The sequence below is a fragment of the Onychomys torridus genome, chromosome 2 (assembly GCF_903995425.1).
Source record: "Onychomys torridus chromosome 2, mOncTor1.1, whole genome shotgun sequence".
NCBI lineage: Eukaryota > Metazoa > Chordata > Mammalia > Rodentia > Cricetidae > Onychomys > Onychomys torridus.
Window position 1 is genome coordinate 106,391,884 of NC_050444.1, and position 14,337 is coordinate 106,406,220.

At 42.9% G+C, this 14,337-nt stretch overlaps 1 protein-coding gene across 1 annotated transcript in view; it reads left to right on the forward strand.

Annotated features, from left to right (window-relative positions):
- LOC118577088 (methylthioadenosine phosphorylase) overlaps positions 1-12,334 on the forward strand; it is a 39,540-nt gene extending 27,206 nt beyond the window's left edge. The window contains exons 5-8 of the mRNA XM_036177087.1: positions 2,162-2,264; positions 3,087-3,326; positions 8,647-8,769; positions 11,665-12,334. Of these exons, the coding sequence (XP_036032980.1) occupies positions 2,162-2,264; positions 3,087-3,326; positions 8,647-8,769; positions 11,665-11,703 (505 nt within the window). The 3' untranslated portion in view covers positions 11,704-12,334. The remainder of the gene's footprint in view (positions 1-2,161; positions 2,265-3,086; positions 3,327-8,646; positions 8,770-11,664) is intronic.
- Positions 12,335-14,337: the final 2,003 nt, after the last annotated feature.

Genomic DNA, 14,337 nt, shown 5'->3' on the forward strand with positions numbered 1-14,337 from the left:
CAGATGACACATGTTTTGCTTTAAGATTTCCTTTGGGGGTGCCTTGCACATTTCCCAGCTGTGGTTTATGTAAACAATTGCATTTATAGCAATTTAGTTTTTGATCATCAACTGTTTCACTGAACACAATGACGCTTAAGTAAGTGGTGCGGATGCCACAAACAGGTGTATCTTTGTTGAGGGGTGAAGTGGTGATTTTAATACTGCTTTTCCTCTCTTCCATGATGTCTCTTGCAAGGTCAAGTTCTCTGGGTCCTTGGCCTGCAGCTGACTTTCAGATGTTTCTCCTGAGTTGTCAAGGCATCTCAATTGACTTATTTCTCCTAATGCCTTTATAAAGAAAAGAATGAGCACTATGGGTTGTTGGGTTTGTTGTTGTTGTCTTTGTATGTTTTGTTTTATTTCTTTGAGCCAGAGTCTCACTATGTAGACCAGGCTGGCCTCGAACTCTTGGGAGATCCACCTGCCTCTGCCTCTGCCTCCTGAATGCTGGAATCAAAGGCATATGGCCCCAGGCCTGGCTAATACTATACTTTATTAGAAAATGGGAAAATCAAAACTACGCAGAATTAGCTATAACTATATAACTTGTAACTAGATACCTTCACATTTCGCAAGAAAAATGTAAACTGTTCCATTAGGAACAAGACCAGTCAACAAGTCTCCAGTAACATAGCACGATGAAGTGCATGTTCTTTTGTGTGTTTGCCACAGGGCAGAGACATGGAGAGACAGAAGCAGTGGACACGTGGAAGAGATAGGTGTTCCTGCATGGACACCTGCTGCCATAGCTACTCAAGGTTTTCATGTCTCTGCTTCCTAATCCCACTTGCAAGTGGAGACATTGATACAGCCTGAGTCATCACAGACTAATGCCAAGCAGCAGATCTGGAGGTGACAGGTAGCAGCATTGTTTTGTTGGTTCCTCCTTCCGGGAAACACCCAGCTGGTGCAGGTTAGATCTGTCATTTGGCCCGGTCCTCAGCCTCAGCTGGGTCTGCTCTTGACGTCTTCTTCAAGCACATGAGAAAAACTCAAGAACTGTAGAGATGAGGTTTGCCTTCTTCCACAGCGGTGGGCCTTCTTCCTCTCCAAGAGAGGTGACTTGAGTGCCAGCTAACGTCACTGAGTGTGACATAGATATACCAACTGTGTAAATGGAACCAGCAAAAAAAATCTTCCATTCTGCCCCACTGCCGCTCCTGGATAAAGACCAGCTATTCTGTGCCTTCAGCTTTCCTGTGTCCCGTCCCTCCCTCGACTCCTCTTCTGTAGGAAAGGGCTCTGGGAGCAGCAGGGTGCAGTTTCCCTCAGTTACTCAGAAGTTCAAGTTTAGAAAAATCAATGCACATAAAAAGCAGTTTGTACTTTTTTTCTGAAAGCTTCCAGAAAAGAAGTTGAGTGAGCTGGCAGTGAATTTGTTTTTGCCCATCTTTTGTGAATTCCAAATAAGATTTCTAGCAAAACACTTGAAATAAAAAACTTGAGATCTTGTTAAAGTGCGTTGAGAAGCAAGCCGAGAAAGGAGACAGGTTCCCTGTGGAGCAGGACAATCTAGCTGCTTTCTTCCGAGGATCAATGGCCTGGAAAAATGTGACTAGGGTTGAAAAAGGAATTATTTTTACCTTAAAGATATGATAGTCAAATGTGGGTTAGGACCTTGTATGGACTGAAACAAAGCAATTGTTTTTTTTAAAAAAAAAAATTTTAAGATTTTAGGGAGACCTAGGTGTGGTTTGAGTCAGTGCTGACAATTTACATTTATGCAGAAGCTAACAAATAAAATGAGTCTGACACAGTTTTGGGAAGTGGTGAGTCCAGGCAGCAGCACACTGAGCTCAGTCTGCAGTCTTCTGCCTATGTTGTGGTGATGAAATGTTTCTGGTTGACTTTGGGTTTTACCCGCCCTCCCTGAGGTCCCAATGAGGTGTACTTAACAGTCTCAAATGGGTACACTTTTGTTCCTGCTTAGGAGCATGTTGCAACCTGCCCAGAGCTAAAAAGAGCCCGATTCAAACCTGAAAATGCTCTGAGACAATTACCTTCACTTATCTAGAGCTATTGGATGTGGAGTGACCCAGACACTGCGGACTCACTCACCCTCGGAGGACAGAGACGGTACTGTGACAGAAGTCAAAACCTGACCACTTTCTCTTTCTAGGACATCCCTAAGGCCTCAGACCTTCTATGATGGAAGTCACTGCGGCGCCAGAGGAGTGTGCCATATCCCAATGGCTGAACCGTTTTGCCCCAAAACAAGAGAGGTTTGTAGTCTCTGACAGATAGACCAGAATAAATTATAAGATCTATCTACTGCAGTTGGCTGAGTAGGAATCCCTCTTCCTCCCTCAGCTTTAGTTTTGAAATGCAGTGGCTTCACGGGGAGTTGTTTCCCATTGCTAATAATACCTCCACCCTCAGTTATTTTAAGCAGAAACATGCTATCTGCTGAGCCATCTCTCCAACCCCAGGAAGGTTTCTGATGAAACTTTTAATGTTTCTTTTAAAAAAGACAAAAAACAAAAAAAGCTGTGTATGGCCCTTATAGTAATAAGTAATGAATGCCCAGGTAAGTCAATCTCTGGACAGAAAAAATCAGGACAACCATTCTCATTTCACCATATGGCCGTAGAGGGGCAGCAAGCTAAAGAAAAATGACTTTCTACAAAGTTATGCAGAAGGCCACAGAGTCTGTGACTATTCAGCCCTGCACCTTGGAAGATGGCACCTGGCCAGCACTTTGATCTGTGCGTGACAAGTGATACCTTAGCTAAGCAAGTGTAATGGAAATAGAAACCTATGACATAAGTCCAGACTGAAGCCCCGGCTTAGCCTCTCTAAGTTCTTCACAAGGGAATGAGATTCAAGTACATAGATCCAAATCTGTTGTTTTGTGTGCAGCGGACCTGGACAGCAGGGGTGTGTGGGTATGGAGCTAGACAGTATCTTTCTGTGATCCAGGTTTCCCTCAGGACACTGTAGTAAGCGTCTGTGGTAGGTGATTAGTTTGCTAAGCATCATAGAAAAATAAAACCTTGTACCACGTGTAGGTTTGTGTGATTTGAGACTGGTTCTTCCTTTTTCAGGTCCTCATAGAAACAGCCAAGAAGCTTGGACTTCGATGCCATTCAAAGGGGACAATAGTCACAATTGAGGGACCTCGTTTCAGCTCTCGGGCAGAAAGCTTTGTATTCCGCACTTGGGGTGCAGATGTTATCAATATGACTACAGTTCCAGAGGTGGTGCTTGCCAAGGAGGCTGGAATTTGCTATGCAAGCATTGCCATGGCAACTGATTATGATTGTTGGAAGGAGCATGAAGAAGCGGTGAGTGGGAATCTCCTCTGATCATGTGTGGTATGGGCTTCTGTGTGTCATGAGTTGTTAAAAGAATGTCTCGTTGATTTTCTTTGGGTTCATCTTGGGAAAGGCCTTTCTACAGCATTTTTAAGTTTTCATTAGGCTTTATAAGATATTTCCTATAGTTCCTATTAGAAGATAGATCTTCCATGGGAGGTGAAGGGGTGCTTATCTGAGAATGAATCGTGACTGACATTGTAGGCATGTAGATGTGTTGAGAACCATTGAGGCTTGGGCCTGCCTTTAAAGGTAAGGATATACTTTGTGTGTGGTTTCCTTATGCTGTTGTTTATTCTGCTTATTTTCATGGAGAAAGAAAAAGTAGAAAGAAAACCCTGAGTCCCTATCCTTTTCAATGTACTGTGGCTGGATGCTGTGCTCAGCCTAAGACTATGCCAGCAAATTCTTTAAGGGGCCAACTTTCTGTTTGTGGAAGATGGAGGTTATCTTAGTATGTTCAGAGGTTTTGTCTGTTGTCACCGTGGTAGGGAGAATGGCAGCGCACAGGCGGATAAAATGCTGATCCCCAGGCAACAGGAAGAGAGCCACTGGGCCTGCTTGGGCTTCTGAAACCCCAGAGCCCACCCCTAGTGGCACACTTCTTCTAACCAGGCCACACCTGCTAATCCCTCTCACGTTCCACTCCCGGATGCCAACCGTTCGACTATATGAGCTTGTATATATTCCTACTCAAACAACTACAGCGGCTAAGCAAAGGGTTATGAAGGAATAGTGCTGAGTCTTTCAAGTTGCCTGGACCAAGTATTTAAAGTCTGTGAGTGCTGCTTGGAAGTGTGGTGAGAAAGATGGACAGAATTGAGAGGCACCCAGAGGAGGCAGAAGTAGGGAGAGGGCAGAATGAGATGTGGCAGGGCCGTGGACTGTGGTAAGGATTGCAGACCCGTCAATGAGGGATACTGGACAGGGAGCGGAGCAAGGCCCAGCCAGGACTTGAAGGTCCTAGAACTGATGGTGGGCCTTCCAAGACAGCATTTTCATCATGGAAAGCATCAGCTTCAGTGAAGCCATCACTCTGGTTCCACGGTAACAACCATGGCCACACATGGCTCTACCCACTCCTCTCTTCCCACCCTCTTCTGAAGATAAACATTTCCTGAAAGGTCTCTTAATTCAAAAGCGAAAACATAACTGTATCATGATTTGTACGAAGAAATGATAGTTCTTACTGAATCTCTAGGCTATTGGCAGTTTTCTTCTTCTTCTTTTTTAAGATTTATTTATTTATTATGTATACAGTGTTCTGCCTGCATGTGTGCCTGCCTGCAGGCCAGAAGAGGGCACCGGATCTCATTACAGATGGTTGTGAGCCACCATGTGTTTGCTGGGAATTGAACTCAGAACGTTAGGAAGAGCAGCCAGTGCTCTTAACCTCTGAGCCGTCTCTCCAGCCCAGCAGTTTTCTTCTGATCACATAATTTTTTTTATCAGCTTGATCAAGATCTCTTGTTTTGTGTTGTGTGTTAATGATAGGCCTGTAAAATCTCCTTTATTAATTCTTTCCTCAGTACTGAGAATTGAGCCTAGGCCCATGCATATGCTAAAGTACTCTATCGCTGAGCCATGTTCTTAATCTGCTTTTTTATGTTGAGTCAAGGTTTCACTAAGTTTCCCCTCCTGGCTTGAACCTGGCACTCCCCCTCCCTCTCTCTCCCAAGTAGCTGGGATTACAGGCTCAAGTCACCAAGGCCCTGCCAGGCTTTTTTATTCTAAGCTTCTCCTTTTTCTTAAAATCTTTTGTTTCAACTGGGAAACAGAAGGTCATTTGTCTCATTTTAAAATGGAGAAGGTAAGAAAAATTATGATTTAGAAGTGTAGAGGTGAGTGAGCACATTCATTTGGAGGTGCTGAATCTTCTGGAAGGCTGCTGTCTCAGAGAGCACCTGTCTCTCCATCTAGTTATGCACTAAACTGCGTCGCATGCATGGTCTTGTCGTCTGTCTGCCCAAAAGTGAATCCCAGTTCTTTGGTTTTATCGCTGTGTATTTATAGGAGAGTTTTGAGGCTGACTATATCTGGCTTGGCAGCGTTTCGAGCTACTCCCAGCCTCATGATGTAGGGAAGCTGCTTCCAATTAATGGGGACCATTAGCTCCCATCACTTCCTGGCAGCAAATTGCTTCCTGCCGGAAATGCTCAGTCTCAAGCTAGACGCCTCCACTGAGGGGGTTGTTATGCCAGCTGGGGGCTGGAAAGCAGAGGACTAAGTTCTGCGTGTGGTAAGGACTAGTCATGTGAGGTGCCACAAAAAAGACACACACACACACACACACACACACACACACACACACACGGCATCCACTCAAACAGCCACCCATGTCATTGTGCTGACACGACGGGGTTCTGGAGTAGTCTAAACTCACCTCAGTTTCCTTGTGACACTCAACAAATTATTTAACTTGATTTCTCTGACATGAAGCCAGGACATGGAGCAGGGAGATGGGAGTGATTTCGTTATGACTCTGACCTTGGACAGAAGGTTTCAGCTAGTTCATGTGGCAGGGAAGACTGTCATAGCAGCTCCTGTGTCACACTCAGGAAGCAAAGAGAGCTAGACTCAACAAGGATGGGGCAGTACCTTTCCAAGACCATCATCCCAGTTACCTGCAACAACCCACCAGGCCCAGCCTCCTAAAGCAGTGGTTCTCAACCTTTCATCAAGGTTGCCTAAGATCATCAGAAAACACAGATATTTACATTATGATTCATAATAGTAGCAAAGTTAACAGTTATGAAGTAACAACGAAAACAGTTTTAGGCTTGGGGGGCCACCACAACCTGAGGAACTGTATTAAAGGTTGACAGCATTAGGAAAGAGAGGTAACAACTGTTCACACTGAGGAGGAGCAAGAATCAGAGAGAAGGGTCAGAATTCAGGGCTTGGGTGTAACCATCAAAAGCCCAATCCACTAGCTACTTCTGTCAGCTACAAACTGCCTCTTAAAGAATCCAGTCTCTCAAAATGTGGGCCTGTGGGAGGCATGCCAGAGTCAGTTAGGAGAGTGCTGATTCACAGCATTGTGTTATCACGGTCACTCCATGGAGTGGGCGTGCAGAGAAAGTAACCTTGGCGGTTTGCACTCCACCTCTATGTGAGGGTTAGGTTGTTGCTGTGAGTCACAGGGTCAATAGGAAGGGGATTTTGAAAGGAACCCAGCAACAGGAACAAAGAAAAAAGAAGTCAGAGTCCCATGAAAAGTATTTGGAAATGAGTGTAAATAAATGGTAAGTCTCTGGCTACCATAAGCCCCTGCATCTAATGGCTCAACTTAAAATGTACCTTGGCATGTATACCACACTGTAGCAGAGCTTCTGTTCCTGTGGTACCCACATTTTCTCACCACATTCTTGGTGTTTGTAGAAGCCATCTGGATTAGGAGACACAAAGATGTAATCACGTGTCCCTGAATCTTGGCTTTCTTACAAATGGAATAAAGCAAGGCAAGGACTCTGGGCCTGATGGTCAGCTTCCCCTTTAGGAATCAGTCATTCATACACAAGGGTGGATAATAGCATGAGCACTTAGGAGCCCAGTCATCATGCCAGTTTATGCCCAATACTGTTCATCTGTGCTCCCATAATTTTAATCCAGAAACATTGCAGGAAGTAGTTAAGTAATTAATTGCAATTGCTATTTCATATGTGCAAGCAAAATTGTAGTTCCTAGTTAAATATCCTAAATGACATGCTCATACCATAGACACACACACAGTTTCTGAGATCCAATTTAGGGCCTAATTTATTCCGGCTAGCATTCTCCCACTGAGCTAAATCCCTAGTCCTCAAGGTGATTTTTTTTTTTCTTGTAAAGAAACTAAGATGCCAATCATAGTTGGTACATGTCTGAACATGGTAGGGCAGAAGCAGGAGAATCATGAGTTCAACACCAGTGGGAGCCTGCCTCATAAAATAAAATTAAGTTTTAAAATTAAAACGAAACAAAAACCAGGACGGGGAAGAGGGGAAAGGAAGCCAGGAACCAGGGCCTTGTCCTGTTGAGTCTCCCACACTGTGGCTGCTACAAGCTTCATCTTAATAGCATGTGTCTCTGTGTCACATTGGCAGCTGGGTCTAAGACATGGAAGGGAAATTGAGCATCGTGATACTATTTTGTGACAGGAAACAGAATGGGTTGGAATTTTTTTCTGTCCTGGTGTGTTTTTTCCTTTGGGCTCTTGGGTTTACTTTGTGGTGTTACCTGCCAGCTCGTTATCTAGGAGTCAAAAAAGATGATACTTTGATTCTTTTGATTTTTTTTTTTTCTTTAAAAAAAAAAAATGTGCTTTTAGAATACTTAGCTCATGTTTGGTTATCCAGTACAGCAAGTTTTAGGCTGGAATTTGTTTTTCTATGTACCAGGCTGGGGGGGGGGGGGGGACAGGTGCTGCTGCTTCTTGTCATCTGTGATGTTTTCTCAGGCTTTTCGGAAATAGAGTCGAGGTGCTCTAAGGCCTTCCCCCTAAAATGAAGAGCGGTGTTTGGGCTCGGGGGACTGAATTTGGAATGAGCAGACTGTACAGCAAGGTCTGTTTTAGTCTGTTCAGGCAGCTATAAGAAAATCCCATTAAAAGTAGCTCCTAGATGGAAAAAAAAAAGCTTTTTTTTTTTTTAAATAATTCTGCAGGTTAAGAACTCTAAGATCAATGGCTCTGTCTGGCGAGGACCCATTTTGTAGTCATATTCTCACTGAATTCATGTGACGCATAATGTATCTTAGTTACTTTTAAATTGCTATGATAAGAACTATAACTAAGACATCTTATAGAAGAGTTTACCGGAGGTGTACAGTTCAGAGGATGAGTCCCTGTCCATCATGACAGGGAATATGGGAGCAGGCAGGTATTTATGGCCCTGGTACAGTAGCTGAGAACATACATCTTGGTCTGAAAGAGTAAGGCAGGGAGAGCTACAGTGACACACCTCCTCCAGCAAGGCCACACCTCCTAATCCTTCCCAAACAGTTCCACCTGCTGGAGACCAAACATTCCCAATATATGGGCCTATGGGGGCATCCTTGTTTAAACCCCAGCAGCTGGTGTCGGGGGCTCACTGTGATACCAGACCCCATTCCTAAGAGCACTGCTGGCCTGACCTAATCAATTCCTCAGTCCCCCTTCCTGACACCCTCACAAAGGAAGATTGGGTTCCTAAAGATGAGTTTGGAAGGGACACAAACATTGACACCATAGCAAAACAGGAACTTGGTCGGGTAGGTTATTCTGTGAGAAGCAGATCATGCTAATAAAATCCTGTGCTCTTCTTTCTCAAAGGTGTCAGTGGATGGGGTTTTAAAGACCATGAAAGAAAATGCCAACAAAGCCAAAAGTTTACTTCTTACTACCATACCTCATATAGGGTCAATGGAATGGTCAGAAACGCTCCGTAACCTGAAGGTAAGTGGCATCACACCTACATGCAGTCACTTCTGTGGCTTTCATCACATTTTCTCTTGCTTTCTCTTCAAATGTGGTCCCTCTCCTTATGCAGTCTGTGCGAGTCAGCATTTGGTTGTTGTTTTCAGCAACTTTCTGTGCCTTGATTACTACTCCCTCTACTGACTGAGAGTGCCTGTACCTGGGGTGGGAGGTTTGTTATCTAATGTCCCAGGTTCTGTACATTGTCCTGGAGTTACCTTTATGTCTTGGTTCAGAAGGCTGGTGTACTCCATATATATGGTTTCTAGTGTTTTAAGCTATTTTCTCTTGGGTAGATTCGTACAGAGTGTAGACAAGCCTTTGCAGCCAATACTTCTACTCTACTATATCAAACAAAACCATAGCAGGAAATATGTTACATGAAACTAAGACAGTTAGTTAATAATGATAAGCAGATGACAAGTTGCAGATTGGTAGGTTTTCAACTACAGTTTTCATCCTAAGGATATAATTTAAACTGATTGGGAAGCTGAGAAAGTGTCGTTTTTATTTGGATGTTTTGTGGCTCTTGATTAACCAGGGTAGCAAGGAGCCTCAAGCCTCAGCTTCCCTTAAATCTAAAGAGAAAGTACCTCCAGGTGTCCTCAAATAGCTGTACTCTTGGATACCTTGACAGTCACTGACAGAGCATGGGGCAGGGTGATAGAGGCTGTCCCTACCTGAATTGCCTCCTAGGAGCTCAGGAATGAGCCACAGTTTCAGTATGGTGGAGGCATTGTACAGTGGTAAATGATTAATAGTGTTTTTTGTCTCGAATGGAATGCTTCAGGGCAGCCATCATGAAGCCACCTAGGAGTTAGAATGTGGTACCTGTGAACTGGTGCAAACAGGCCGCAGCACCCCGCTGTGACCATAGGGTCTCACACTTTAGGACTGGGAAAGCCAAGAAGGTTGTAATTCATATAATGTCTTCCCTGAGAGGAGACACCCCTACTGGTTTCTACACTGGATACCTTGGAGATAAATGTTTATTTAATGAGTACATAAATTTCCTCACATGAAGTGTTCTATCACGGCTGAGGGACAAAAAGACCTTGTAATTTTCCTAACTTGAGGTGGGGCACAAGGTAAAAATAAATCTACCGATTACAAAATGATGATTTGAACTAAGCAGTTTCTAACAAACCATTGTCTGAGGGGCCTGACTTGAGTTCCTCTGTGGCCACTTCTGAGTCAGTGTTGGCCTCACACGATATGATCCAGTTTCGAACTTTGCCGTCTTCCTGCTGACCTTCCGCTCACTATGGTTTCACACACAAAGTCAGTTCCTTAAAAAGGAATCTGAGACATGCTCAGACATGTATAAATCTGTAAAACGACTCTTAAAAGGTCTTATTAATTGAAAACCTGGAGCCAGATGTTGGGGTAAATTCCAAAAGATCAGAGAGACAGAGCAAGCCACAGCCAACCTCACCTTACCAACTCCTCAGCTGATTCTGTTTCCTCAGACTGAAAGCCTCAGAGTCCTCATCCGAATAAATCTCAGCTGAACTGCTGCTAAAGGCCTCAAAGCTTAACAGCCTCTAGTTTCTGGTCCTCAGGCCTTATATACCTTTTTGCTTCCTACCATCACTTCCTGGGATTAAAGGTGTGTGTCAACATGCCTGGCTGTTTCCAGTGTGGCCTTGAATTCACAGAGATGTGGACAGACCCTGCCTCTGGAATGCTAGGATTAAAGTCATGTGCTACCACTGCCTAACCTCTATGTTTAATATAATGGCTGTTCTGTTCTCTGACCCCCAGATAAGTTTATTGGGGTGCACAATATATCAACCACATAAATCAGTGATGTTTTTGAAGCTGATGTTGTATGGTTTTGTAAGTATGCACTTTTAAGTGGGTTAATAGACAGAATTAAGTGCTGAGGTCTCCATTCTGGAATAATAAGGAAACCAGTACTATAATTCTTACCCTGAATCATATTTTCAGTCATCATAGCACTGAAATGTGTATCATTCATTCACTCATTAGTTCATTTCAGAAGCACCCGTTTACCCATTGTGTGTCAAGCTCCAGATTAGAACAAAACCCAGCTGTAGGGCATGGCAGTACAGAGAGAGGCAAATCTCTGTGAATTCAGGGGGCAGCCTGGTCTACATAGTGAGTTTCACGGCAACCAGGGCAACATAGTGAAATCCTATCTACAAAACAGAAAATTTAGAATGCCCAGCGACTCCCAGTGATGATGAATTGCCAGTTGAGACATATTAAAACTTCAGTGACCTTACAGTAATGTAAGGATAAGGGGTGGGGGTTGTGTGAATGATCATTCAGGCTGGGAGAGGGTATATACAGTACGCCCTGATGCCTGTCAAAGTGGAGGGATATGTGTGATTCTCAGAGCAGTTCCCTGAGTTGAGCAGTACCGACCTCATTTGTCGGAAAGAAAAGGAAAAACCAAGAGTTAAAAGTTGTTCCTAAAGTCCCATATCTAGTTAGTGTTGTTGCTATTTTGTTTTGTTTCTTTATCGACATTTTTAGAATTTATGTATGTATGTATGTAGACGTATAAAATCTACAGTAAACACATGGGGGTTAGAGAACAGCTTGTAGGAGCTGATTCTCTTTCCACTATGTGGGTCCTGGTGATTGAACTCAAGCTATCGGGCTTGGTGGCGAACACCTTTACCCCCGGAGCCATCTGGCCCGTCCTCCTGAGTGGTATTTAAATTTTAGTGAACACAGGAATTATCTGGAGAGTATAGTAAGTATATGTCCCATGAATCCTTACTATACTCCACAAAAAATGTCCATGTTTTTTCTTGATTTCACTTGTTGAGAAGTGTTGGGGCTGTTAGCATGCTCTCTGCAGCCCTAGCTCTTCATCTCTGCTTCCTCCTTCCTTCCTTTCAGAACATGGCCCAGAGTTCTGTTTTACCACCAAGACACTAAAACAACATGGCCGCCACAAGGAGACTGACTACTTCTAGTCTTTGGGGAATTTTGCTTGAACAAAAACAGGGCAGCTCTGTGGTCTTCATGCCTTTGCCTGGAAAGAAGAGCATAGAAAGAGAAACATTGCACTCCAAGATACCCCCACCTCCAGAACCCAGAAGGAAAACAACGGCCTGCAGAAATGTAAGAGGACAAAGCCCCAAACCTTGTCAATCATTTCTCCTGTTAAACTGACAACAGTGAAGTCTGGTGAGAACACCCATTTCCCTGCACGGCTGACGCAGGGAGAGGAGCTGAAAACGGGACTGTATGGTTGTAAATTGGCGCCATGTTTCTGAAGGGCAGTTTGGTACAATACATCTGAGGCTTAAAAATACTTAATGCACTTTGGTACTTTAAGAAGTTAGGGGAGATTCAAAGAATCACATGTAATGGCTGTTACCTGTCATCACAAAATACTCAAAACCTTCTGAATATCGAGAAGTTAGATGGATGTAACATGTTTCCGTTATACTTAAGCTATGGAGCAATCAAGTGGTAATCATGTTTTCTCGTGAAGAAATGGTCACTTTGTGCTATGAAATGAAGAAAAAGGTATAAGCATTTATGATTCTGTTTTTTTGTTTTAAATGGTGTGTAAATGTACCAAAAAAAAAAAAAAAAAAAGACTAGACGGGAATATACATAACCCTGTTACTGTATTTGTGAAAAGATACTGAGTAATTCTTATTTTCTTTTAATCTGTTTCTCTACTGTTTTTAAAAGTAAGTGTAATCAAATAATAAAGTTGTAAAAATTAAAATGGACTTAGAGAAGTCATTCTTTGAAACTTGGTGGTGAAACAAAGATGGCAATATAAAAGACGCTCTGGAGCCGGGCGGTGGTGGCGCACACCTTTATTAATCCCAGCACTCGGAGGCAGAGCCAGGCGGATCTCTGTGAGTTCAAGGCCAGCCTGGTCTACCAAGTGAGTTCCAGGAAAGGTGCAAAGCTACACAGGGAAACCCTGTCTCAAAAAAAGAAAGGAAAAATAAAAAATAAAAAAGAAGAAGAAGCTCTATGTGTGTGATTCAGGATATAGAAGCCAGATCGCACGCACACAGGCACTTAAAAAAAAGTGTTATGTGAGGAATTTATATCTTTGCTCAGGAAAGATCCTTGGGATTATAACAGAGAAGGTGGGAGTTTAATGCTAAGGTGCATCACAGTCAAACTTCTTAAAGGATTAAGTTAGGGTGGTTCATTACCGTATGTCAGATATTTTTACCTTGCCATTTTCTTCTACTCTTTTTCAAGAGTTGACACATTATCAGTTGTCAATGTTTTATTTTGAGAAAGAAAAAAAAAATAGGAAGGAACCGGAAACCTAATGTTTTGTTATGGGGTGCTTTTTGTTGTCTTCGATGAGGGAAATCATAGTGTTTTCCTCAAGTTCCTACTGTTAGAGGTGCCCTGCGGTTCTTGTAAAAGAGTCTGCGAAGTGAAGAAGTGAATGTGCTTATGTCTGAAACGGACTTCAAGAAGGAAAGCTGTCGATTGTACCCAATAAATGAACCAGTTGCTCCAGCATTCATGTTGAGCCCCTGGGTAAGTGTGATTGTAACTTCTGGCCATGTTGCAGAGCTGGTTACTAGCAATCCAGAGAGACTCCACGGGTCCTGTCCAGGGCTCTTGGCTGTTTTTACTTCACTGCGGTGTGGACACTTCTTTCCCTCACTCTTAGCTGTCATCTGAAAGTGTCAAGTTGGGGAACGGGCATTTGTCTAGTTGCCTTTAGAAAATACGGTTCTCTCCAATGTGGAAAAGGGATTTTCTTCAGTGACCTTTTCTAACATCGTCATATCAGGCTATTCTTTTTCTTTAATTCTTCATTGTGATACAAATTGTATATAATCACTTTTAAGATCTACCTTCTTAGCTATTTTAAGTAGCATTAAAATACATTTTTGTTGTATTGTTTTTCCTTGGTATGTATTCACTACTAAACAATGGATTTTATTCTGTCATTTTCATATACATATCATATACATCATCATTTATCTCACATTATAGTCCCTTATGCTCTCCCACCCCTTTCCTCCTCCCAAATAATGCCCCTCCAATTTTAATGTCATCTAATCTATATTCTGTATATGAGAGAAATGTTTTTGCCTTTCTAAGTCTGGTTACTTAACATGGTGCTCTCCAGCTCCATCTATTTTCCAAAGATGACATGATTCCACTCTTTTTTCTGAATAAATAAAATCCCATTGTATACACATACCAATTCCTTTATCCATTCATTTTTGAGACACATATAGATTGATTCCTTATTTTGGCTGTTCTGAATAGTGTTTCACTAAACAGACTCCTCTAATGACCAAAGGATGCCCATGGTCTTGGGTTGGGGTCTTAGTTATTGCTGTTAGCATAGAAACTACCTTGAGAACCGCTATCTGAACCATTTCTGTCTGGTTGTCCGTAGACAGATTACAGAACTCAGACCTAGTCAAGGACATTACTTGGTCCATTGTGCTTTTATTTCAACTATTCCTTGCTCTTTATTAGGTCATCTCAGCACCCAGCTGCATCTACAGTGAAGAACTGGAGTGATGAACGCTTGTACTCAGCTCACTTTTATCACTTTTATAC